We start from the raw sequence: 25,199 nt of genomic DNA, 5'->3' as shown, positions 1-25,199 counted from the left end.
GTATATTTGGATCAGGCCATATTGTATTTGTTGTTGAAGATGTGTTTAGTTCTTAGGATCACAGAAGTGAGAGATGAAAAGATCTATTTGATTGATCCATTTGGACAGTTTGCCCCCTACAAAGGAAATATTAGATGTAAATCAAACCACACTACATCTTACCCAAAAGGTCAAAAGGCACACTTCAACATCTACATCTCCCCCAAACTAATTGGTATGTGTAGATACACAACAGAATGTATGATGTAAGACAAACCAATCACATAAAATCCTTTATTTCACAAACTACGGTATACATTTGAAATAATTATAAATGGAATTTATACTGTGCTTGTGGATATCACTAAGCTCTGACCATACCAGTGACGGCATTGTTTTCTTAGAAATTAGTGTATTTCGGGGGAGAAAAAGGTGAAGAAAAAAAGGTTAGAAATAATAAATTGAGTGTCCACAAATCATATGTTAATTTCCCACTTGACTGGGAAAACTTGCTTAACCTACTTATGGCTCTTTTATACAAGTAATGAGACCATCCTGAAACTGCAGCAGCAAACATTTCAGAACCAGAAGATCAAATCCTATAGCAACCTAAATGGTGGTATAAGTTACACATAGAGTGTAAAGGCTATTGTCATGGGTGTGGACTTCACATTCAGTGGATATGCAAAATGAGCAATTATTATTTATTAGTTGATTTACAGAGGTAACTACCAGGGTCAGATCCCATTGTGCTGGGTGCTGTACAGGCATAAAAGACAATCCCTACCTCAGTGACCTTACATATCAAGGGGACTGGAAGGATAGGAGTAAACCAGCTGCACCTTCTCCTAGTTTTAACTTATATCCTTTTGGTTACCCCCTTCTGACCTCTGTTGTGTTGTTTTGCATTCTTGATGATGCCAGACTGGTACGCACTGACATTACCACATATACTTGTTTTTACCCAATGTGTAACTTGCACCTCCTTTTATGTCACCAGTGAATTTGGCCCCATAGAAGTCACATCTGCTTACTCTAGGCTGAAACGGAACACTAGAAATGAGGAAAAGTTCACCTATCTATAAGACCAATTCAACAGGCAAGACAAATGTGATAGGCTCTCTTTGTGGAAGAGAGTTTCTGATTTTAGAGAAGGAAGGTTTGCTGGGGGTTGCAGGAGGGAGCCGGGAGTCAGAAGGTTTCTATGCTACCTGCTATTTAACCTGTTGATCCTAGATTTTTGAGACCCAGTAACGTATAATAATTAGTCTATCTGTAAAATGGAGAATAAATACTTACTGTGGTGTAATGAAATTTAATTAATTCTAATAAAGGACCTTGAGATAATATGACCAAAGGTAAGTCTGTGCTGGATAATACCTGATACATTACTGAGGTTAGACTATTTGTGAGGAAAGTGCATGGATGGATAGATATGAATGAGTTTGGAATTGAGTGGAATATATTACCAGAATCCTTTTAAATTAGAGATATTTACTGCTAGTATTTATTTAGATGAATTACAGAACCTTCAGGAATATGTCTACTTTAGTATAGCACAATCAGTGCTGCTGGCCAGTTTAGTGAGAGTGATTCCCAAGAGCAGTTAAGGTCCTGCAGTTCCAAGTACCACTTCACTTGCATGGGCAGGACATGTCATGAAGACTAAAGAGGGAACTGTTTAAATGAAATAAAGAGATATATGCATCAATAGTCTTCCCTGTGCTGTATAGCTACCCAGTTCACAATTACAGATACAGTCCATTTGCCTCTTCTCACCCCTTTTTCCTACTCCCTTAAGAGAAAGAACAGGCCCTTGTATCTTGTTAACTACAAGGTGCAGAAGAATCAGGTTGAATCTTACATTTCTGACAGATATACAAGGGAAGATAATTCAGTGGAATAATTTGATTTCACACAGACCAATGAGCCCAACCCAAGAAAACAAAGCCCCCAGCTGCTCCTATGAGTGGTTCTTTTTACGTACAAAGGATGCCCACAGAACCCTTCCGAGTGGTCTGCTGTAGAACAGACAATATCCAGCAGAACTACTCTTATACAAAGGAGACTCTCTGAACAGCTTTAATAAATGCTACATACATTGAACAAGACACAGGGCAACTGAACACCTTATTACTAGTAATAAACTTGTGAATGAGTGGATTGCACTTGGAGAGATCAGGCACTCTCCTCTCAAAGCAAGCTACTACCTGTTTGTAGTGGTCCTGCCAGAGAAAACACTGCAGCAGTCCTTAGGCACCAGAAATGAAAGCCAAGCTAGGCCAAAGAGGACACTAGGTACTGCTCAAGATCAGTTCATACTTAATAGATATCATAATGGGGACTGTTTTTTAAATACTTACAAGGTTTTCAATGGGATTAAAATGTCCACAAATAGGGATAAGACTACCACAAGCATCAATTTGTGAGAGATGTTAATTCCCTGTCAGAAGACCAGGAGTATGATTTGGTGGAGGTCCTTATAGGATTAGTCAGTTCATACTACACTGTCCTCAGATGAAAAAAAGACTAGGGAGAGTTGAGGTAAATTAAATGTGTTTGAGGGGAGAGAAAGGAAAGAAAGAGAGACAGTATGAATGTGAGGGCTGAAACTCTGGTCAAACAAGTTTTGTAGTGCCCTTGGATACCTCTAAGAAAGTAATAAAGATATTTAGAGGATAAAAAAACCAGAGAACCTAGAAAACCAAATGATGTAGTGTGGTGAGTTGAAGAGAACTAGGCAATTATTGACATTTATGGAATCTTTCACTACCCATACTACTGAATCATGCTATTGTATAGAATCTAGGTTTACAGAACAGCATAATCAGTAGCCAGTGAAGCTTGAGTAAGATAAATGGTGCCAATGAGGCAGCCGTGATAATCATTTTATGGCTGATTCTTGAGACTAAAAGAATTGAGGATTAAGCCAAAATTATTTATGAAGACTCTAAGTTTTATTCTCCCTCAAAAACAAAACAGAAGAGTCAACCTTCTCTTACAATGGACTATAATAAGGATAAATATTTGTTTATGGAGGGAAGTCATCACTGTTTTTATTACCCTATAGTATTATATATAAAGCTTGACTGTATCTTATAAGACAGTGTTTTATCTCCCTTCATTCCTGTTCTAAAGTTAGAAACATTGTTATTGGCTGATACTGTATTATTTTCATTTAAAAGTAATGGAGATTTTCTCTCAAACATAGATTCACGGATAACACTATATTGGAACATACATATATGCTAGAATCAATTATCACTAATGTTTACTACTGATTTCTACTAGTATATAAGAAATACGAAGTTCTCTCCACCTGTGCAAACCCAAACCCTTAATTAAATATAAAGATATAGATAACTATAGCTAATTATAGATAACCTCTGTATTAATTCTTCTTCCTTGAATTTTGAAAATACCAGTTACACTATGAAAATAAGTATATGGATTAGTGTTATTATTATTACTTATAATTTCTTACAGAGTCCAAAGGTGGGCTGGGCATTAAAATACAGTACCCTTCCCTAAAGAGACTACAAACTAAGAATATAAATGATGTAGCAGGGGGCAGAGGGAAAGAAGATGACAAGCTAATAGGAAAAAGGGCGAGAAGCATGATAGAATAAACTTGGTAAAATAATGTGGTAACTCAGTAAGGACTAGTGCAAAGTAGAGTAGAATAAAGATTTATTTAAAGAAACAAAATAAATAAAAGTCTTGGCTAATTTCTTGTAGGATCTCCAGAAGAAGTAGGTCTTAAGGGGAGATCTGAATGAGGAAAGGGTAGTTTATATACTAAGTATATATAAATCATGTTTATCCTTGCTTCACTATTTTTCATAGGATGTATGTAAAGATATATTTATGTTTTATATGTTCAAAATTCAATAAGGATATATGCAGCATTGAAATGTTAGCTTAAATTAATGTATAAAGTGCTTTGGTATCCTTTGGCATAAAAGACATTATAAATAGTAATTGCATAATTTTTTTTTTGTTAAAAAACTGGAATTCACTTTCAGTGAGTGAATTCTCTTATACTGAAGCTTTGCTGATAGTAAAATTAAATTAAAGACATAAATTGTGCCTCTAGGAATGCAACAGTTGCTACCTACCTGCAACCAAGAGAGATTATCATCTGCCATCCTCCTTTGATGTGGTGTGGGTGAGCAAGAGAGGGATAAGTAGGACACCCTGGACACTTGGGTCTTACTGAAGCCGTTCCCAGTGGAGAGGGAAGGGGACCAGGCCTTGCTATGATTCCCAAAACGAACTGAAATGTGTTTTCCTAAGACTCCTCTTCTCCGTTCACAGCCATCAGTGCCCCATGCAGTTATAAGAAGCAAAAAGATTACATGCCACAACTCCCAGGTGAAGAAAAGGGATTATTTTACCAGATAGGCCCTTCTTCTGTGAGAGACGAGTACTCACTTATAACATCACCTTCCTTGTTATAAGTTTTTGAGTAAAACAAATCAGAACATATCGCCTCCACTGTAATGGGATGCCACTCTTTATTAGTTGGATTTGAGGCTTTTAGATGGTAAAATTTATTACAATAATTCAGTTGCCACTTGAACAATGTCTACTACTACTAATATGGCACTTTTATTTGACATTCTGTCTTATTCTCTCACTCCTGCCCTCCAATCTGTGCTAGTAGCAACATATTTAAACATTAGCAAAATATTTAAACACTGGTTTTTAATGATTTAGTGTCCCTTTATGACTTTTTTTTGGTAAAAATACAAATAGTAAGAAAAAATAAAAAATGAACTATTAATCATAAATGTGAAATATATTAAGGTTCTTAGTGTTAAACATCTTTATACAGGGATAAAAAGGAATCACTAATCCACCACTTAAATATAGCCACCTTTAAAGTGAAATTCAGTGATTGTCCAGCAAAACATAGCTACACCACACAACAGAGGTGAAAGAGAATAGTATATCCAATGAAAAATGCTAGATTATGCTAGAATATTATATCCAATGCTATAATAATAATAATGCTAGAATACCAGAGCCAATGAAAAATGCTAGGTTAATATAATTACTCAAGCTGGAATTTCTATTTCTACAAGTCAGAACCCAATCCCTATCACCTCTTCTCTTTAAAAAGTTACCTCATTTGTTTAATGACAACAGGTTGTCAGGGCCTGAGCTGAAGGAGAGAGGACACATCCAGAAGTACAGTGCGCCTTAAGACATATGGGGCCTTGGTTCAGGACTGACTCAAAGATAATGTTTCCTACAAAATGAATCATCAACATTGTTCCTGGCAGCACCCTGGCTTTTCCTTTATTGTTCCCTATCCTGGTCCTTATCAGGCCCAATTTAGCTTAATTTCTGATATCTCATGTGATCATAAATCCAGGGTTTAGGCTTCAGACCTTCATTAGACATGGACTGGAATTTTTTTTTACAATAACTCAACATTAAGAACTGTTTTTAATAATAATTTCAGAAAATCCATTGCTAAATCAAAGGTTTATACGGCACCCCAACTGCACTTGTTGACATGGACCACTGCCATTCAAGAGTAAGGTTGACTTTATGGTGCTACAATGAAGTTGTACGTTATACATGGAAGGCAATAACTTGTCAGAAACAATTATTCCCTGGCATCTACATGACCGTTTATGTGAGAATGCACAAAGGTAAGCACCATGCACTCCATGCACTCTTCTGCTGAACCACTGTCATATATTGGTAGATACTTTTCCACTATCTATTTATATAATAGATTCCATGGGTTGTTGCAGATGTACTGGCTGTATGGAAACTTTATAGCTACTTCCATTGAAGTCTCTTCTATCAGGAGAAGCCACAGGAAGTTGTGTAGGAGTGCCACAAAAGAATCCCACAGCATTCTTGTCCCAGCCTCACCCAACAGGTCTTACAGTACTAAGAGCACTGGCTATGATGAAACACAAAGCTTCTACCCACAGCTACTACCCGTCCAGGATTACTGCCTCTGCCTACAAGTGTTGTTATACTGAAATCACAACTAAAAAAGTGATAATATATAAAGGAATTCTGAACAATTTATATAAAAATATCTGATTGGTAAGAGAGTGGATACATTTCCCTTGTTCTTAAACACTATTGGTTTTCAGTTTAACGTGCCTGCCCTAATCACATTAGTGTTATTAACATTCAAGAGGATTAATTTTTTCCCACTGGGCTGGGGGAGCATTATCTCCAGAAGAGAATATTAAAGGGGACAGGCCTGAATTTAATGCACTGGATTTGAAGTAATTTACAAAACTCATTAAAATTCCAAGATGGTGAATGATTGCTCCCTCGGGGTCTTCTGTGAACTTGGAAAACTAACTCCCTTTCTCCCATGGGAATACTTTAAATACAAAGGAAAAAGTGCAATTAGGCAGATAAAAAGCACTAAGACTTCAATAAATAAAGTGCTTTGTAATTTGAAAAATATTCTTTGTTTGTATTTTAACCCACAGACCCTGAAACAAAATCCAGTCGAGTGAGGGGAGGGTAGAATGAGCTGTGGCATTTTCCTCCAAATTGTAAAGTTACCTGTACATGGGTTAATTGTGCATGGGTTAATAGCTTCTAAGGGAAAAAGATGAAAGAATCAGATAGTTAGGTTTATGCAGCCATACAGGGTGAGGGTGTAGTGTGGTATATTTCTAATAAATATGTCTACAAAGGCAGAGACATATCCCCCACATTAGGTCCTGTTACAGACACATTTACCTTCAGAGGCTTGTTCGTTCTGAATTATTAGGGCTTGTCGACACTTGAAAGTTAATCTGGATTAAGGTAGGTGTGAATTTAAAGTACAATAGCTATCCTGAATAACAAGAGTGCTTTGTTCCTGTTTAGCGTAATTCATTTTCAAAGTGGAATAAGATAAACGTGAACAAGGCATACTTCATCCAGAATAAGAGTGTCCACACACAGAGTTATTCTGGAATAACTTAATGTGTAGACAAGTCCTTCTGTTAGCCTCCTGCAATTTGGCTGCTGCATTGCTGCTTTTTTTTTGGGACTATAATTCAGCCCTTGAGCCAAAAGTTCAAGGAAACAAGTTCAAACATCATAAAAGAAGAAAACCAGTGCAAAAATGTTCTGGCTATAAATCAGAATAGAGCTCACTGCCTCACAAAATACCCTTTCAACAACAAACTTTCCATTGGTGTGTACTGGTTATAGATCTGTGAGTGTATGTAGAGTTCTTTAATTACCTGAAAATCAAAAAGCAATCCTACAAAAAGTGGAAACATGGACAACTTGCTAAAGATGAATACCAAAGAATAGCACAGGTATGTAGGGACAAAATCAGAAAGGGTAAGGCACATAATGAGTTATATATAGAAAGGGAAATAAAAGGCAATAAGAAGAGGTTCTACAAATACTTAACAGAAAGAGCAACATCAAGGAAAGTGTAGGTCCCCTATTTAGTAGAGAGGGAGCTAATAATGGATGACATCAAGAAGACTGAGATGCTTGTCTATCTTACTTCAATCTTTACTAAAACAGTTAATGACAACCAGATACTCAGCACATTTATATTAACAGGGGGGGAGGAATGCAAGTCAAAATAGGGAAAGAACAGATTAAAGATTACACAGATAAATTAGATGTATTCAAGGTGGCAGGGCCTAATGAAATTCTCCCTAGGGTATTTAAGGAACTAGCTGAAGCAACATCAGAACTGTTAGCAATTATCTTTGTGAACTCATGAAGGATGAGTGGCATCCCAGAGAACTGGAGAAGGGAAAACATGACCTATCTTTAAAAAGGGGTAACACAGAGCAGCTGGGGAATTACAGACCAATCAACCTGACTTTGATATCTGGAAAGATACTGGAACAAATTATTAAACTATCAGTTTGTAAACATCCAGAGAATCATAGGATAAGTAATAGCCAACAAGGATTTGTCAAGAACGAATTATGCCAAACTGGCTCAAATTGACCAGTGACCTGATCCTGGTTCATTCCAACCCAGCACGACCTTTCGTCATTGAGACCGATGCCTCCAATGTGGCAACTGAGGCCATATTCTCTCGAAAGCATGGTCCTCAACAGCACCTCTACCCTTGTGCCTACTATGCACGGAAGCTCACTTCAGTGGAACAGAATGATGAAATTCTAGATAAGGAGCTTCTAGCCATTAAAGCGGCCTTCAAAGAGTGGCACCACTATCTGGAGGATGCTTGGGATCCATTACATTTGTACACAGATCATAAAAACTTGGAGTACCTTTGCTGAGCTAAAACAGTAAACCAGAGGCAGCTTCGCTGGGCTCTGTTCTTCACACGCTTCAATTTCATAATTAAGTACCACCCAGGCATCCACAACAAGATTGCCAATGTCTTGTTCTGAAGAGGCGAACATCTTGCCACCACAAGACCCCCCCACATGGAGTCCCCACACAATCTTAAGCCCTGGAACTTCCTGGATGACACAATTCCCCAAGACTTCATGTCAGTGATACAGTCAGGAAGGAAACCTTTCCCAAGGAAATTGAGACAGCAAGGCTGGGGCAAAATCAGGTCCAGGACAGCTTGCTCTATAACAAGGGCGGCTTACACATTCTTCCAGGACTTCCCCAGTTAGAGGTACTACATCTCTGTCATAACTAGCCAATAGTAAGCCATCTAGGGTACCCCAAGACCCTCTGTTTGGCTGACCGCTCCTTCTGGTGGACCCCAAATGCACACGACAGTCCACTTATATGTTGATTCTTGTGAGATATGTGCCCGCACCAAGATGCTGTGCTTGAAACCCCTCAGCACCTTAATGCCTTCCGAGACGCCATGTGGCCATTACTCTGAACTTCATAGTCAAGCTCCATGTGTCTAATGGGCACACTGTAGTCCTCACTGTGGTCGAGGTGATCACTCAGCTTCTGATGATTCGTGTCATGTGTTTCCATGGACTTCCAGGGCGAGTCACAGCTGATTGGGGTTCGCTGCACTTACACATCCACTGCCTATCACCCACAAACTGATGTTCAATCCAAACGAGTGAATCAAGTGTTAGAACAATACCTGTGCTTCCTCACAAATTTCTACCAGGATAACTGGTAGAGCCTCATACCCCAAGCAGAGGTTGCTTACAACACCACTGACCATGTCTCCACCAGGCAGAGTCCATTCTACGCAAAATGTGGCTTCCATCTCTATCCTCACCTGACCATACCAGGCAACTCCACCAATCCCACAGTTGCTGACTGGGTGTGGCTGATCTACAAGGTCCACGAAGAACTCAAGGCCCACCTGGACAAGGCGAAGAAGAACTATAAGTTGTATGCTGATCACCAGCACCAGGAAGGTCCAGCATTCACCACTGGCCAAAAAGTGCAACTGGTCATGTTGTAAACTGGACTACTGATACCTCAAGCCATATCCCATCAGCAGGTAATCAACTCAGTGTTTCAATTACCCATATCCCTCAAAATACACTCAGTGTTTCATGTATCCTTGTTAAAACCCTACATCGACAACCCGTTCACTCAGTGGGTCAATCACCATCCCCTCCAGTGTGGATCCAAGGACACGATAAGCATGAGGTCCATGAGATACTGGACTCAAAAACTGAACACAGCTCCCTCTGGTATCTTGTGGATTGGATGGGCTGTGGTCCATGAGGACAATTCTGAGAGCCCGTGTTCCAGTTCCATGCCCCTGACTTCGTGGTGGCCTTCCATGCAGCCCTTCCAACAAACCTGGGCTGCAGCAGGTGCTTGTGTAGCTGGCATCTCCATGCTGCCACCTGGTGGGCAGTCGTAATCAGTTTGCACTCCACTGTCCATGACCCACTGTGGATAAAGACCATGGGAAGTCCCACCTCAAGTGGTCTGACAAACAGCAGCCCCATGGCTCCTGATTGGCTCCCTGCCCTATATAAAACTATCACGACCATTCCTTGCTCCTGGCTTTGGACTTTGCCTTCTGACTCAGACTCTGAAATCTGACTTGGACTCTGACCCTTGATATCGACCCTGACCTGGGACCTGACTGTGCACTCCTATGCTACTACCTACCACAGGTTTGCCACTGCTCTGACCCTTGGTCTTAATTGCCTGTGTTGGGATCCTGACACTTTGGTGCCAACTGGCAGAGAGCAAGGGGGTGCACAGGATTTTATAGGGATCACCTAGGCTGGATACTTGTATAATAGTTCACTGAAAGGTGGCATGTAAGATCACTACCAAGAGCCAGTAACCCACGGGTCAACAGAATCATTGCAAAATGTATGTATGGATAATATTTTAAGGAGTTATATAACTATACTGAAAATTATGTTAGACTCAGACTTTAAGGCCAGAAGGGATCATCATGATGATCCAATCTTACTTTCTGCACATTGCAGACCACAAAACCTTGCCCACTCATTCCTGTTCTTAAGGTCTTGGAGTTAAACCAGATCACCAGAGGGTGCCATATCACAGAAATGTTCCCTTTGGGCAGGAGGGAACAGATACTTATCTCCCTGTCTGGCCATTTGGGTATTGTGTACAGTATACCTCACGCTGTATGCCTATTTGCATACTAAGCCAGTTGCTACAAGAGAGATTGCAAAAGCTACAATGAAAGGAATTCTACAAAATGAAAAACAGCAGGGGGTGTCCTGCTAATGAATAATGAGAAAGGATGGGACTAGTATATCTTGCAGAGCAAAAATACACGCTGGATCCTTCTCCTGGGAGGCATGCTGACTGAGTATTGGTATCTTGAAAGGAGGATCACAGCCAACTTGGCTGTAAAATGCTGCAGGGATTTTGGGTGAGCAACATTCCATGCAATATGAGAGTATCTTGTTAATTAAGTCTAGGATTTAGAATGTGTGTTATGATTTTGTTTTATATACAACCCTTTGTTTCCAGTACTTCTGCTCACTACTAATTGAATTTCTATGCTTTGTTAAATAAACTGGCACTGATTTCATTTTAAATGAATCTAAGTTCTGTGTGTTAAGTGGAGCAGTGATCTGAAGTGGAAATGATAAGCTGGCATGTACTGTTTCTTTGGAAGCAGCAAATCTGTGAATACTGCGAGTGTCCAATGGACACTCCAGGGCAATGCTTGGAGGGCTTAAGGGTTGAGGTGCGCCTATTGCTAACCTGTGGAGTAACAGTGGGGCCTGTGAGGCCTAGAGGGGAGTGCTTGTGTTGCTCTGGCCAATGGAATTGGGGAACTGACCCACAACAGACACAGGAAGCTTCTTCATGCTAAAGGCAGGTAGTAACAAGGTGCCTCACAACTCTAGGTACCCCTGAGAAGCATCACAGTGGGCGCAATAATGGTTGGAAGACTGTATTCAAGGAGTAGTTATCAATGGTTTGCTGTCAAACTGGGGGGGAAAGAGGGGCATATCTAATGAGGTCCTGCAAGCGTCTGTCCTGAGTCCACTACTATTCAATATTTTCATTAATGACTTGGATAATGAGGTGGAGAGTATGCTTATAAAGCATTTTGGAGAACAGGATTAAAATTCAAAAAGACCTTGACAAATTGCAGAACTTGTATGAAATCAACAAGATGAAATTCAGTGCACAAAGACAAGTGCAAAGTGCACTTAGGAAGAAAATAAATAAATGCACAACTACAAAATGGGGAATAACTGGCTAAGTGGTAATACAGCTGAAATGGGTGGGCTGTAGTGGATTGCAAATTGAATATCAGTCAACAATGTGATGTAGTTGTGAAAAAGGCTAATATCATTCTGGGGTGTATTAACAGGAGTGTCATATGTAAGACACTTGAGGTAATTGTCTCACTTTACTTGGCACTGGTGAGGCCTCAACTGGAGTACTGTGTCCAGTTCTGGGTGCCGCACTTTAAGAAAGACTAGGACAACAGAGAGAGAGTCCAGAAGATAGCAACCAAAATAATAAAATATTTAGAAAACCTGACTATGAGGAAAGGTTAAAAATATTGGGTATATTTAGTCTTGAGAAAAGAAGGGGGGGAGGGAGAGGGCGGAGGACCTGATAATAGTCTTCAAAATATATTAAGAGCTGTTATAATGAGGATGGTGATCAATTGTTCTCCAAGTACAATGTGGGTAGAACCGGAAGTAATTGGCTTAATCATCAGCAAAGGAAATTTAGATTAGATATTAGGAAAAGCTTTCTAACTATAAGGATAGTTAATACTAGAATAGGCTTCCAAGGGAGGTTATGGAATCCCTGCCACTGGAGGTTTTAAAGAATATGTTGGAAAACAACCTGTCATGGATGGTCCAGCTTTGGTCAAAGAACACTATAGAATTTTTAGTGCATAGCAGAAATGTCCACAGGGACTATTAGAGCGTGGCAGATTAGTGCAAGACAGGTTTACACCCCACCTTTCCGTGCACTAACTGTTCATATAGACAAGTCCTTTATCAAAATATGGCATTCATATTCCCAAGTCAGGAGATGATAAAACAAACCAGGCTGGACACTCACCCAACAGTAAATCTGAAACCCCCAAAGATAGCCAAAGCAATAATCTTCATTCAAGGATATGCATATGCTAAATTTGAAATTAAAAAAAACCAAACTGTTTTTGAGTTATCTGAATGTATTAAAAAATCATCTGATATATGCCCTCACTGGCCAAAAACATTTTTGCTCATACTCATTTGATGAATGCCTCAATGAACTTCCAATAAACTTTCCAAAAAAATACTCACTTGTAGGTTGAGACTAAGCACAAGAAATTTCAGTCCAAAACATAATTAATGAGAAAGGTATACATGTCTGAAAATAGGGATTTAGAATGGAAGTGCCAGCTCAGCCTTAATTCCTACTGCATAGATAAAATAACAGGCAGATTTGTATCTCTATTCTGGGTAGGATTTTAAAAAGTGTTCAATGTTGATTTAACATTGGAGTTAATGGTTTGCCATGGAAGTGGAGTTAGACAAAGAGTACTTTTGAAAATCCCACTCCAAGTGTGTGAACGTGAACACTCATGTATCAAAGGATAAATCAAGTAGATTAATATATGCTTAATAGTAAGTTTAAGCGTGCATACCCATATATATATATATACTGGGCATAGCAGAGTTTAATCATCTGAGCATTACATGCTTTATTCCATCCTATTATGATACATGCTTTGAACAAAACACCAAGCAAAAGGGATCCTCTGTTCTGTTGCTTATATAGGTCTCATGATGTCATTAGACCCTTTTAATGTGCGATCATGTTTACCTATGTAATACTCTCTATGTATTTCAGACATGACATTATAGAAATGTGATATATCTATAGGTAAACATATTGAAAATTAACTTCAATATACTGATAGCTAGAAAGTCTGTGAATCACTATACAACATATGTCTATTTGCACATATCTGTCTCACTGTGTGTGTTCGTTACAAGAATGTATAGCATAAGTGTCGGAGTACATTCTTTCTCCTGGCTATATGCTTAATCTACTCCAGCTGTCTGAGTAAGCAGAATTTGATGGTCTTGAAATAAAGAGAGCTTTGTGTAAACATTAACTCTAAAAAGGGACCAGGAGATGCCGGAAGCTCCAACATAATGACTTAGTTTCACCCCAATCCTCGTCCTTTCATTCACTTTCATTCTTGCAACTCACTGGGTAAAGAAAATTCAAAACACACGTTCACATTCCCCGATGAAACAAATATTGAATTGTCCAGTCAGAAATTGTCTGGAGATGGGGGGAAGAAATATAAATATGGAAGTTCATGGACCACTATGGAGTCTTAATAACACATAATCTCAGACATGAACATAAAGCATTAGTGTCAATATTTTAAAAATAGGTGTCTAAGGTAGGCTCCTAAGTATTTTGGCACTTAAGCAAAAGTCCTGATTTTCAAAACTGCTGAGCTTAAAGCAGTTCATTTAAAAATAAGATCACTTTTTAGATGCTTAATTATGAATGTAGGAGTCAAACTCTAGGCATCAATTTTTAACAATCTTGGCCTTCATGTCCTTTAGGTCAACTAGTCAGAGCCCAGCATTAATATTGCCCTACCAGGCCCACATGTCCACATACTGCAATGAGATCATCAGACATGCTTTCATTAACTACCCTCAATTCCATATTCCAAGTTTCCCAGAGAGATTCTTTGGACTTATGGACTACACACTAGGCAAAGAGGATATCGCTTATGTGCACATATAGTGCTCAGCACAATGGGGCCCCAGTCTTGTATGGGGTCTCTAGGTGCTATGGTAATAAAAACATAGCATGAATAATGCTCGACTATGTGGTTACAGGGAAATACACAAATACTGTGCATATACATGAGGTAGTATCCTGGTTCATGAGAACAAATTTGTTCTATACTTTACAATATAAGCATGCTACTAACTATAAAAGATTTAAGATTCATGTAGTTAGGTTATATTATTAAAAAGGTGGAAAATGTATTAATAGGTAAAAGTGAAGGGTAGTTATTTTTCAGTGTTCCTCGCTACAGAATGAAAGTTTAGCTAACATACAGGTGAAAAGATTCAGAATGGTCTTACTGAGCAATTATATTGCCCAAGGGTGAGTGAATGCAATATGCCCTCAGTTGGAGCAAACACTTTAAAACAGGTAAAATACCTAATAAAGGTTAAGTCGCTATTGTTTCAAAAGGTAATCCCCCTACTGAAGAATGAGCCTTTTCTAGCAGCATTTACCCTTCATGGATTCACTTTACAGCATCTCTGTCACATCAGCAAGATCTGTATCAACACTTCAAAGGTTCTACCGCTGAATGACCTGTATATAAGCTCACCTGTTCCTGGGTCATCTTCTGCAGCTCTTTCTCCCAAGCTGCCCGGTCATCATCTAGGTGGTAGGAAGCAGGTGGGGTGAGTCCACGCAGAATCATAGGGTCACGGTCATGGCAGAGAGCTGTCAGGTGTCCAATGTACAACTTCAATTTGCTGCGATTCTGGTCAACTTCTAACAGGGGCTGAATTATCTGAGATAAGAAAACAGGAATAGTCAGGGATGGCCTGAGATCCAAGCCACTGAGACATCAAAGACCAATCCCTAAATTATTAATCTCTTTCAACAACCCCATAATATGTAAAAGTTGAAAGAACACTGAATGAAGTCCTCAAACCCATCTACCCTATACATCTATTATACAGGACTAACGCAGGAAGAAGCAGAGCATTGGGAGGGCATGGTGATGTTGGCTGCTTGTTGGTATGAAAAGTAGAGACAATGTAAGCTGAGAACTGAAACAGTATTAGCAACTGTATAGATTTAGTGTGTTTATTGCACAACCCACACTCCAGTTTATTGCACACACAACACCCTCCTTTAATTTTTTAAAGTGAATTTTGTGTTGGTGAAAGATGCCAGATTGATAGACTTGGAGAATGAAGTCCCGTATTAGCCACAGAACAGGTTGTCTGTCCATGGCAAAGTTGACAGCAGAACAAATTCTCCTCCCACGTTGCTTTACATACATGCATCAACCCTTTTCTGAAGGGCTCTCCTCTAACTATGCCAATTAGCACGAACTGAGAAGTTAGTTTCTGAAATATAGACACCTCTATATCAGAAACTGTACTTATACACGATCTCAAATACACAGACTACCAAACGGTCTTGAGATGGTGATAATATTCAGTCATTACCTGAGCAAAACTTGGCAGGATGGTCTCAAAATGAAGAGTTCTAACAAGTATTATTTTATTTTTTCTAATCTAAATCTAATCTATGCTCTTAGTTCCAGTCCTTTGAATCATCCAGTCTCTTCTCTGAAGAGTCATTTATAATTCTGTTTACCAAGAAGTGGAGACCAGATGAATAAATGCGCAGTCTTTCACTGTGCTCACACTAGAATACTGGTTTCAACTGTTCTAGGTTTTCACAAATGTATGTTTAAAATTTAAAGATGCAGAATTCTGGCTCTGTGGAATGTGGCCAATCAAAAATTGAGGAAGTGGAAAAGCCAGCTTGTGTATCTCCTCTCAAAGAAATGAGGTGCTGAATCTGTATCTGCTGACGTGCACCAGCTGTGAGAGTTGCAAAGCCTTGCCAGAATGCTGGCAACTGTCAAAATGTTCCCAGTTTGACAAGGCAGGGGCTGCACCTGTTGCTTGTCAGCAGGCTCAGGGTGTCTCTTCAATGGGACACCTCTGACCCTGCTATTAAATGAAAAGCGTGATAATCTCGGAGTCAACAGAAACAGGGTGCTGGTATTACTTTCAACAAAGATACTGAATCCTACCCCTCTTAACAAGGCTGTTCTGGGGCTCACTTCTTTTGTTTCCAACACTGAATGGATTAACTTCTGTGGAGTGAGAAGAGCTGAGAGCAACAGCTAACTAGCTAATGGGTGTCAAAGTCGTTCTTCTGCTGATTACACAGCAGCACCCAGGAACCTACAGCAGAATGTTAGGGTCAGCAACATCTTAACACCTCATAGGAAATAATCTAGGAAATCCTAGATGACAAACAGAGGAGTAGAAAGACGGGTGAGAGATGCTGGAAAAGAAGGCTAGAGACTAGGAAAGCTTTTGAGAATGACTCGACAGGCTAGAAGGCAGAAAGAGTAAAATGATGATTATTTACCTCATATTTATGCTTTTCTTCTTGCACGCAGACGATACAACACTGACCAGTGATAAAATGGGACACATAAGGTTCTGTATGAACCCCCTATATGCCAATTCAGGCATATACTATTCACTAAAGGTGTGCATGTGTGTATATAATTGATAGACGTGGTATGTCAACACTGCAAGTCACAGCAGGGCTGGATTGATCCACCCATGTATAGAGCAGTGAGAAGTTATATTCCAATAGCAACATAATTCTTCAGGTTTCACTTCCATGTCCAAATACAACTGACTTTCAGTCCATTACATTTGGCTATTTGGTGAACACCTGACATAGCAGCATTCCATTCCCCCAATTTCTTTTAGTTTAGATCTTCCATACTATTTCCAACTAAAAGCCCACATCTGAGATTAATTGCATTTCCTAAAATGGCAGACCTGAGGCCTCTGATTCTCTTGATGTCTTCCCTATCTTTGTTGCTCTTCTGTTCATCTTCAGGTTGAGATATAATGGATATCACTTCCAGTACAATAGTGACTTACAGAAATATGGACATTAACCAGCTAATGTCTAATGACTAAGTGTCTAATCAATAAACTTCCTGACCCCACCTTGTATTCTCTTTCAGATAACAGATTCTATTAGGCATGCATGGAATGTGTGGATTTCAAGCTGACAAATCAGTGTCACTGACCTATCTAACTATTCTTATTAAAGGATAGCAGGAATATCTGTGTGATAAGGGAGTAGCAGAACTGCCTGACTGATGATTATAAAGGATTTTAGTATGGAAATTGAATTTCATTGCTCAGGGACAAAAACCCTTGCAAAGCAGACTACGTTCTGACTGTCCCCCTGATCTGCTTACCTTGGGAATAGCCATATGAGGTGTGTAAAAGTTCTTAACTAACAGAGCTCACAGAGCTGTTCACAGAGCAATCATTTCTCTCCCTTGGGACTCATTAAACCCTGCCAGTCAAGTAGGAAATGCCTTTATCTTTGCTTTCCTCCCATATCTAATTTGAACCAGCTACTTAGCAAAAGGCACTGGGCTTCCCACACAGCAGAGCTGCCACTACCTTATCTCAAGAGGGTGCAAGAGCACTTGCCAAGTGGAAAGGCAAAGCAGCACTGGATTCATAAACCAGGTCACATGTCTGCACTCGGCTATAGAGCTTTCTAGGGAAACACCGGATGAACAGGCTTTCCTACAGACGGAAACATTTTCCAAAACAACCAATCTTCAATAACTGCAATGATACACTTAGACCATCTCCATCAGAGCACAGAATAGAGTCTAACAATTCTTCCACACACACATACAATTTATCCTTAAGCTCAAAACATTATTAATGAACAGTTAAGGTTGAAAACTTATTCCACATACCAAAAATTCACTACAATGTTGAAGTAGAGACATAAAATGCCTGACAAGTCTGAAATAAGAGCAACCCATTTTAAAATTACCAGATGACAAAGAAATGTGGGAGTGCCTTTTTTAAAAAAAAATTCAACTAAAAACAACTTCTCCAGGTTTCTTGCAACTTTCCAGAAAGTTTAACTTTGGACAGACTGAGCATGACAAATTTAAACCTAAATGTAGTTTTGCAAAAGTTTTAAAGGAGTGAAAATAGGCCTTAAAATGAAATAGCTGCTGCTACCTCAACTGTGGAATTGATGTTGCCCTATCACGGTCAACCTATATGACAGTGACAGTGTGTAATAGCTTTATTTTGGCAAAAGCTTGTCTTAGACTTGATAGTCATGAAGCATGGATAAGACATGATATTTGTACTGAATGTGGTCGGACAGGCCTATCCAAACGACTGCTTATTTTGTTTACTGACAGAAATGGATGCACCTCAAATATGGAGACTGTGATGTCCAAATGTTTGTCTGAGAGGCGTCAAACATAAATATGCAACAGTATGTCGGAGGGTGTGTGAAAGGGCCAAGTGTGGCAGTAATTGTCTATAAACTGGTAGAGAATGAGAAATATTTTAAGGTAGGTGTAACTGCATTCACACTTGTCAGAACCTCATATCCTGAGCAGATGCTGTAATGCTTTTTATGCAACTGTGCATATATGATTGTGTGTGTATATGGAGGGAGGAAACAGAAAAAAATAATGCAATACATTGGCATTGCAAAGTCAGCACACTCTGCTATATTCATGCTTGGCACTGGCAGGACTGCTGTGGGTAACCCTCAAAGAGCATGGCAGTCCTGCTATCAACAGTGTGTGCATACTTACTGTGGATAGCACTGTAATATCCACAGAGGAACAATGAAGATAATAAGCCTTCAGTTTCACAATCAAATAATTCACTGAACTGAGAAGTGGGATGGAGGAGGGACTGTAGCTTCTCTTCTATGCACTTTGGCTGATTCCCCTTCCCCATATCCTGTTTAACTCAAAGACAAAAACCATTATAATAAGGAACACAATGTACCGAAAGGGCAGAAAAAAATGAAACAAATGAAAGGTAGTGAAATTGAGAGATATTTTGGAGGTCAAAATAAAATTAAGTGAGATCAGAAATATAATATGTCTTTTAGCTTAGAGGAGCAGAAACAGGCAAACAAATGGAGGGAAGAGAAGCTTTCCAAGGAGCGAAACCATTCATGACACACTCTATCTACAGCAGGGGTGTCAAACATACAGCCCGCGGGCCAGAATCTTTTTGATCCGGCCCGCGTCCGGCCAGTTTTTTTGAGACGTGCTGCCGCCCAAAGTGAGGGCATTGGCACTTAAAGAGATTTCTCTGCCTACGGCATTGCCCGTTAAAAGTCCGTGAAATGTCTTAAAGTGTCGATGCCAGACGCAGAGAAATCCCTTAAAGCGGCAATGCACTCAGTCCGGCAACACGGTCCCCTGCGAAATCCTGCTGCCGAAAAGGGGAAGATGGCCCGAATTTTTCAGCGGAGGGTATTGCATGGCCCCTGTGAAGTGCAGTTTATGAGAATTTGGTCCATCACCATCAGCGAGTTTGACACCCCTGATCAACAGCTTGCTATCCTGTACTACAGAGTTCTGGACCGCCCTTTCCGATGGTTTCTTTTAGTAGCCTATGTGGATTCTGTAAGGATATAAGCCATAAAAGGAGTTCCAAAATAATGAAGAGATCTGATACACTGCATGCCTGAAATGCAACCGAGGCTGGCCTCCTAGAAGACAGCCTTCCCCCTCCTATCAGCCATTTCCGGCAGAGGTATGCAGGGATGGGAAATTATTTTCAGCCACACTGATGTTCAAAAGGATGCAAATATGCTGCACAGCAAAATGTACTCCACTCCTAAAACCTAATCTTAACACTAGCAGACAGGGATGAGGTCGTGAGTGTGTATAAATCTGAGGCATCTGGCAATCATAGTTGTGTGTTAAAGAGTGCTTAAGAAGGAAAAGGACCTTTAAAAAAGGTTCAGGTGGGAGGCAGGGATGGGTGGAGAGTTTAGGGGGTGACTGGAATCCCAGAGAAAACAAATGCATCTGTGATTTGATATTAAAATTATCAGAGAGATCTTGGCTATTTGTTGAAATATAAGCCAGAATGTTTTTCTTTCTCCTGTTGAAAGAGCTGAGAAAAAGCAAGGAAACAAAAATGAAATGGCCTGGAAATATTTGCACGAGGGCCTGAATAAATCCTGCTCCTTAGTCAGAGGATCCCAGTTTGTTCGGCAATCACTGCAAGGGTTCAAATCCAGCCATGGTGTCACCACTAAATTCAGTAGAGTTATATGAGGCATGAATTTGGCTCAGGAAGTGCAAAGCTTTCCCCAAATCAGAGCAATTTATCACTGATGTCCTTCCCTTCATTATTTTAAATGGAAACAGAAGAAAGCTCTCAAAAACACATTGCTTGACCTAAGTTCAGCGGCTGCTGCATTGAGACACTTGGTTTCTTCAGGGGGACTGCATTTCTGAAACTCAGGGGCAGGTTCACTTTCCTGTGGATTTGTTTTGGTTTTTTTTAACCAAAAGAAAAAAAAAGGGGGAGGGGGGGTTCAGATCCATGCTCCATCACACACCCTTCACCAAACCAAACCAAAACAAACAAAAAACCATGTGAGGAGTTGGAAGGGATCTTCTCTGTTTTGGCAGAGCTCTTTCTCGGTATCATTTTTGCCAGAGTCAATCGGGAAATTATATTTATAAAACATTCTTTCTGAAATTTTTATACACCATGAACAAATCCCACAGATTAACATTTTCCAGATCTCACTCCCTTCACCTTGGGAAAAATCCAGGCTCTGGGGGAAAAAACAAGGAAAACACAAAAGAAGGAAAGTTGCGTTCTCCATCAACTCTCCCTGTTTAAAGAATAAAATCTTCCAGGAAGATGATGATTTTAAAATACTTGCTTTGGGTTGCTCTGCTAAGGATTTTTAAAGTGTTTTTAAAAAAACCCTAGCTTTTCACAGACGTTTGTCCGCATAACAAATCTATTACTCTGTTTAACCCCACTGGCAGTCTTCATTTACAAAAGGCTCTGGAGATCTGAACTACAGGGAAATACTGAGTATTGGCTGAGTTAAATGGGGTACCAAGGTTGTAACAGAAAGGATTGCTGCAGGTCAGAACTGAGGCACACTGACAGAATGGTGTGTAGGGTTATTACTAGAAGAGCAGGAAGTACTATAGTTCAGAACTAAGTTGCTTTGGCAGAGCAGCAGGGGCAGTTTGCACACAACCAGTCCTGCCTGAATTTGACTGTAGTGTCAACTTGTCACTTTCATGAGCACTAACATTTAGAGTGAATAACTCCCTTCTCCCCCACCCCTCAATATGGCTAGTATCACAGTGCACACAATACAAGTGGCCCTGGTCTCCCTTTTCTATAATGTACCATACTGTAAATCATCTGTCTCCTTCTTAACTGAGGAAAAGCAGAGAAGCTAGTGACTTAAGGGCAAGATGAGATCAGAACATGGCAACTTCTAACATGTTTCTTTTTGTCTATTGTATTTTTCTCTTCTCAAAATGTCTTGGAGTCTGGCAGCTCTGCAAAATGGTTCTGGAACAAAGCAGGATTGAGAGAGAGAGAGAGAGAGAGAGAGAGAGAGAGAGAGAGAGAGAGGGAGGAACGGGGGTGGGCAACCACATGATTTCAGTGATACTGTAGCTCCACACGAGTATTCAATGTGTCAGGAACCACTTGGTCTGGGAAATGTCATGTTGTTAGTTCCTTTACATTGTGACAGTTTTCAAGTTAAAAAGGCTACTTTTCAACACTAAATAGAACTAACAAAAAACCACATAACAAACTATGGGGTGAAGACAGACATATTTGTGAGGTATTTAGTGTGTGACAGTACTGGCCAAGAAGAGGGAAAGTGTTCCCCCTGGCTAATGAAAATGGTAAGACAGCCATCCCAAGAAAACTGTTTGATGGAACCACAGATTTAAATACTTGCTTTCCCACACAAGTTTTCTGGGTGTAACCTGGGGGCAAGTGAAAGTTCTGATCCTACACACTTCCATAGATTTTATGTTGGTGGAATCCTTTCTGCATGATGGAGCGGGACTTTGAAAAGGGGGATAAGAGAGAAATAGGCATGCCAGTTGGTATCTGTGATTTTCATCACACACACTTTCCAGCAGCTGATTCTCTAATATGTAACAATGAAGAGCCAGAGACCACACCTCGCAGTCCATGTTAAATGTTTTCCTTACTGTTCTGGTATTTCATCTATTCCTCCCTTCCATTACAAGGAATAATAAGGAGCAGTACCAGATACAGCCTTTGCTTGCAAATATAACAATTGCATCGTATACGCTCTGGTGATCTGCAGATGTGTGTTCATATCAGTTTCTGTATTCTTTTGTCCCTTACAGTCTGTTATAGTACTGATCAGAAATAGAAACCTTCCTTAAGTAACTGCCAGGGAACACAATCCGTCCTTCCCCTGCTCAGATGAACTACAGCTCGCCTGCCCACTGGTGAGACGAATCTCTGTCTCTCCTCCCTCTGATAATCAGTCTGCACAGTGCTCTTCTAGCCCTTCACCTGCCTCATGAACCTTTTCAAGCAATGTCATTTGAAATCCACTGTACACCTGACTCTTGTTTCTTAGACTCATCTCTGGTTGTGTGCTATATATTCAAATAGATATCCCCATGAATACATATGCATTTACATAGATGAAAGTAACATGTCTCATCCATGTGTTATATTAAGCAGAGGGATGTGGTCTGATTGTTGGTGGCCAGGCTATTGTGGACTGGAACTGTGAATCCTGGTGCATCTTTCAGTAATTACACTCTTTGCCAGCCAGTAAAGTACAGCTTCTAGACTAGACACATGCCCTTGTCAGCTCTTATTTTAGTCACTCCCCTCACAAACCTATTTTCATAGTTAATACTTGAAATGACCACATTCTCTTATTAATGGTCTCTGCTCCCCATATTGTTAGTCTTATTTTATCTGTAATTTCCTGTTTTCCCAATTTATATCCCAATAGTATTGGAAGCAATGCACCTTGCCTGGCTTCAGCTATTCTCATACATGTATCTATCTCATGTATGTAAGGTGGTACCTGAGCCTAAGTCCATCATTTTTAATGGTCACAATTATGCAGTCAGTGTTCACAGAAACTTCTAGGCTTGCATGTCTGCCCTCCAAGTGATGGACCAGGGCTCCAAGAGCCCTGGATGGTGCAACAATAGGAAAAAGACCAGTGTCTTCAACACAATGCCATAAGCCACAAATGTTATGGGCAGAAGCCTGAATAAAATCAAGATATTTGGGCGCACAATCCCCCAGTTGGTACAGAAACCAAACCACCACCAGCAGAACTTGTCCAACTGTAAAACAGAGAAGAAACAAGTCATGGAGCTCAGGGAACAATCTCTTTTGGTGGAGATGAATGAACTCCTTTCTTACAAGTGTTTTGCTGAAAAGCCCAAATATCTATTAGCAGAAATGAGCCATCTGTTTTGAATATTTTAGAAAGTAAGTCTCTATTTGTGCACTTCTTTGCTATATGAGAGTAGTAGGAAGATGATACAATCCAGCTACATCTCAATTGCGATAATTTAATTCATCCCAGACCTGCAGATTACAAAATTCCATCTGGAAATCTTAGTCTCATCATGCCAAGATCAGGAAGAAGAGAAATGACACATCAAGAAAGATCAGTTCTTTTGTACTTGTTGATAAAACATAAAAGACAAAAAATAATCTTGAGGAGAGCAAATTAGTATGGCATGAAAAAAACAAGTTAATGAAATAAATGTATGAACTAGAGAGAAGGGTAATGGGCAGAAGGCATTCTAAGGAATGGAGCCTATGTTAGTCTGGAATAGCCCAGAAGAATGAGAGATATGACATGTCAGGCTGAAGGACAATATGCTAAAGTGGGCAATGACCTAGGACAGAAGGTGGGAAGGAGATGATTTCTAAGCAGAATGGTAGATGATAAAACACAAGACAAAATTATCAGGTTTATAAATTGCTCACTAAAAACTGGGACAGTAGTAAATATTTGCTTCACTGCTATGGCATAGGTACCTACACAGCAGTAGTCAAGTCACTAGGAAGGACAAGCTTTCAACAGTCAATGGAGTTATAGCCAAGAAGGTGCAGTATTGCTCCAGCAGCCAGGCTGGCCTTGAAAAGGACAGTTACTTATAGTAACCATGGTTTGTCAGGATGTTGTCATATGTATGGATTCCATTGTAGGTGTGCATGCATCCCATGTGTGCAAGATTAGAATCTTTGGAATAGCAATGTCCCTTGTGCACCCCCTGCGAAAGCTGTAAAGGGCAGACCAGATGCAACCATCCCTCAGTTCCCTCACTAATTCTGAATGCCAGATAAGGAGGACAGCAAAAAGTGGTAATGGAAGATGGTCTGTGAAACCCACCTGGGTGACAGCATCTTGAAGAACCACAGTTGCTACAAGGTAAGTAACTGTTCTCTTCTTTGAGTATGTGTCTTTGGGGATCCCACTCTAGCTGACTGATAAGCAGTGACTCATCTGGAAAGTGGGACTGAGGAGCCAGACTGTCATTAACTGAAAAATGACTGTAACACTGCCCTACCAAATTTAGCATCTGATCTTGCAGCCAGGTCAAGGGCATTGTGTTTAATAAAAGTAAGATGATTATTCCCCACAGAGGGATGTTCCTGAAGCAAGCAGAGGACACAGCTTATGCTCTAGTGGAGTGAGCTTTAATATTTGGAGGACCATATGATAGCAGATTGGTATACATTGTGAAATCTATTTTGAAATTCTCTGAGAGGAGATGGCTTGACGCTTCAGAGAGGGCAATAAAAATATGAGAAAGTCTAAAAGGCTTTTATTCCATCAAAGTAGTACAACAAGGCCCTTGAAACATCCAAGGTATGGAGTTTCTTATCTCCTGGAGAGGAGTAGGGTCTTAAATAAAACAGATAAATTAACAGATTGATTCAAATGAAAGTCCAACATAACTTTGGGAATCAAGTGGGAATGCGGTCTCAGCCTCACCTAATCTCTGTGGAATGTTATGTTGTGATAACAATAATACTTAACTTTTGTATAGCACTTTTCATCAGCCAATCTCAAAGTGCTTTACAAAGGAGATTAGCACCATCATTCTTTTTATACAGGTGAGGAATCTGAGGCACAGAGAGGGAAAATGATTTGCCCAAGGTCACCTAGCAGGCCAGTGGCAGAGCTGGGAATAGAACTGAAGGAGAGTCCAGACTGGATGTTTT

The 25,199-nt window shown here is 40.0% G+C and overlaps 1 protein-coding gene across 12 annotated transcripts in view; it reads right to left on the bottom strand.

Annotated features, from left to right (window-relative positions):
* ERC1 (ELKS/RAB6-interacting/CAST family member 1) overlaps positions 1-25,199 on the bottom strand; it is a 530,012-nt gene that overhangs the window by 19,101 nt on the left and 485,712 nt on the right. For 7 of the 12 annotated variants that reach the window (XM_067536284.1, XM_067536288.1, XM_067536285.1 and 4 more), the window contains one exon: positions 14,714-14,902. In XM_067536284.1, the coding sequence (XP_067392385.1) occupies positions 14,714-14,902 (189 nt within the window). Of the gene's footprint in view, positions 1-14,713; positions 14,903-25,199 lie in introns of those variants that run through there. The other 5 variants (XM_067536289.1, XM_067536293.1, XM_067536296.1 and 2 more) reach the window with 1 other exon arrangement.

This window comes from Emydura macquarii, unplaced genomic scaffold (assembly GCF_026122565.2).
Source record: "Emydura macquarii macquarii isolate MOO-44397 ecotype Brisbane River unplaced genomic scaffold, CSIRO-AGI_Emac_v2 contig_3530, whole genome shotgun sequence".
Lineage (NCBI taxonomy): Eukaryota > Metazoa > Chordata > Testudines > Chelidae > Emydura > Emydura macquarii.
The sequence above is the reverse complement of the archived record's forward strand: the minus strand, read 5'-3'. Positions and strand labels throughout refer to the sequence as shown.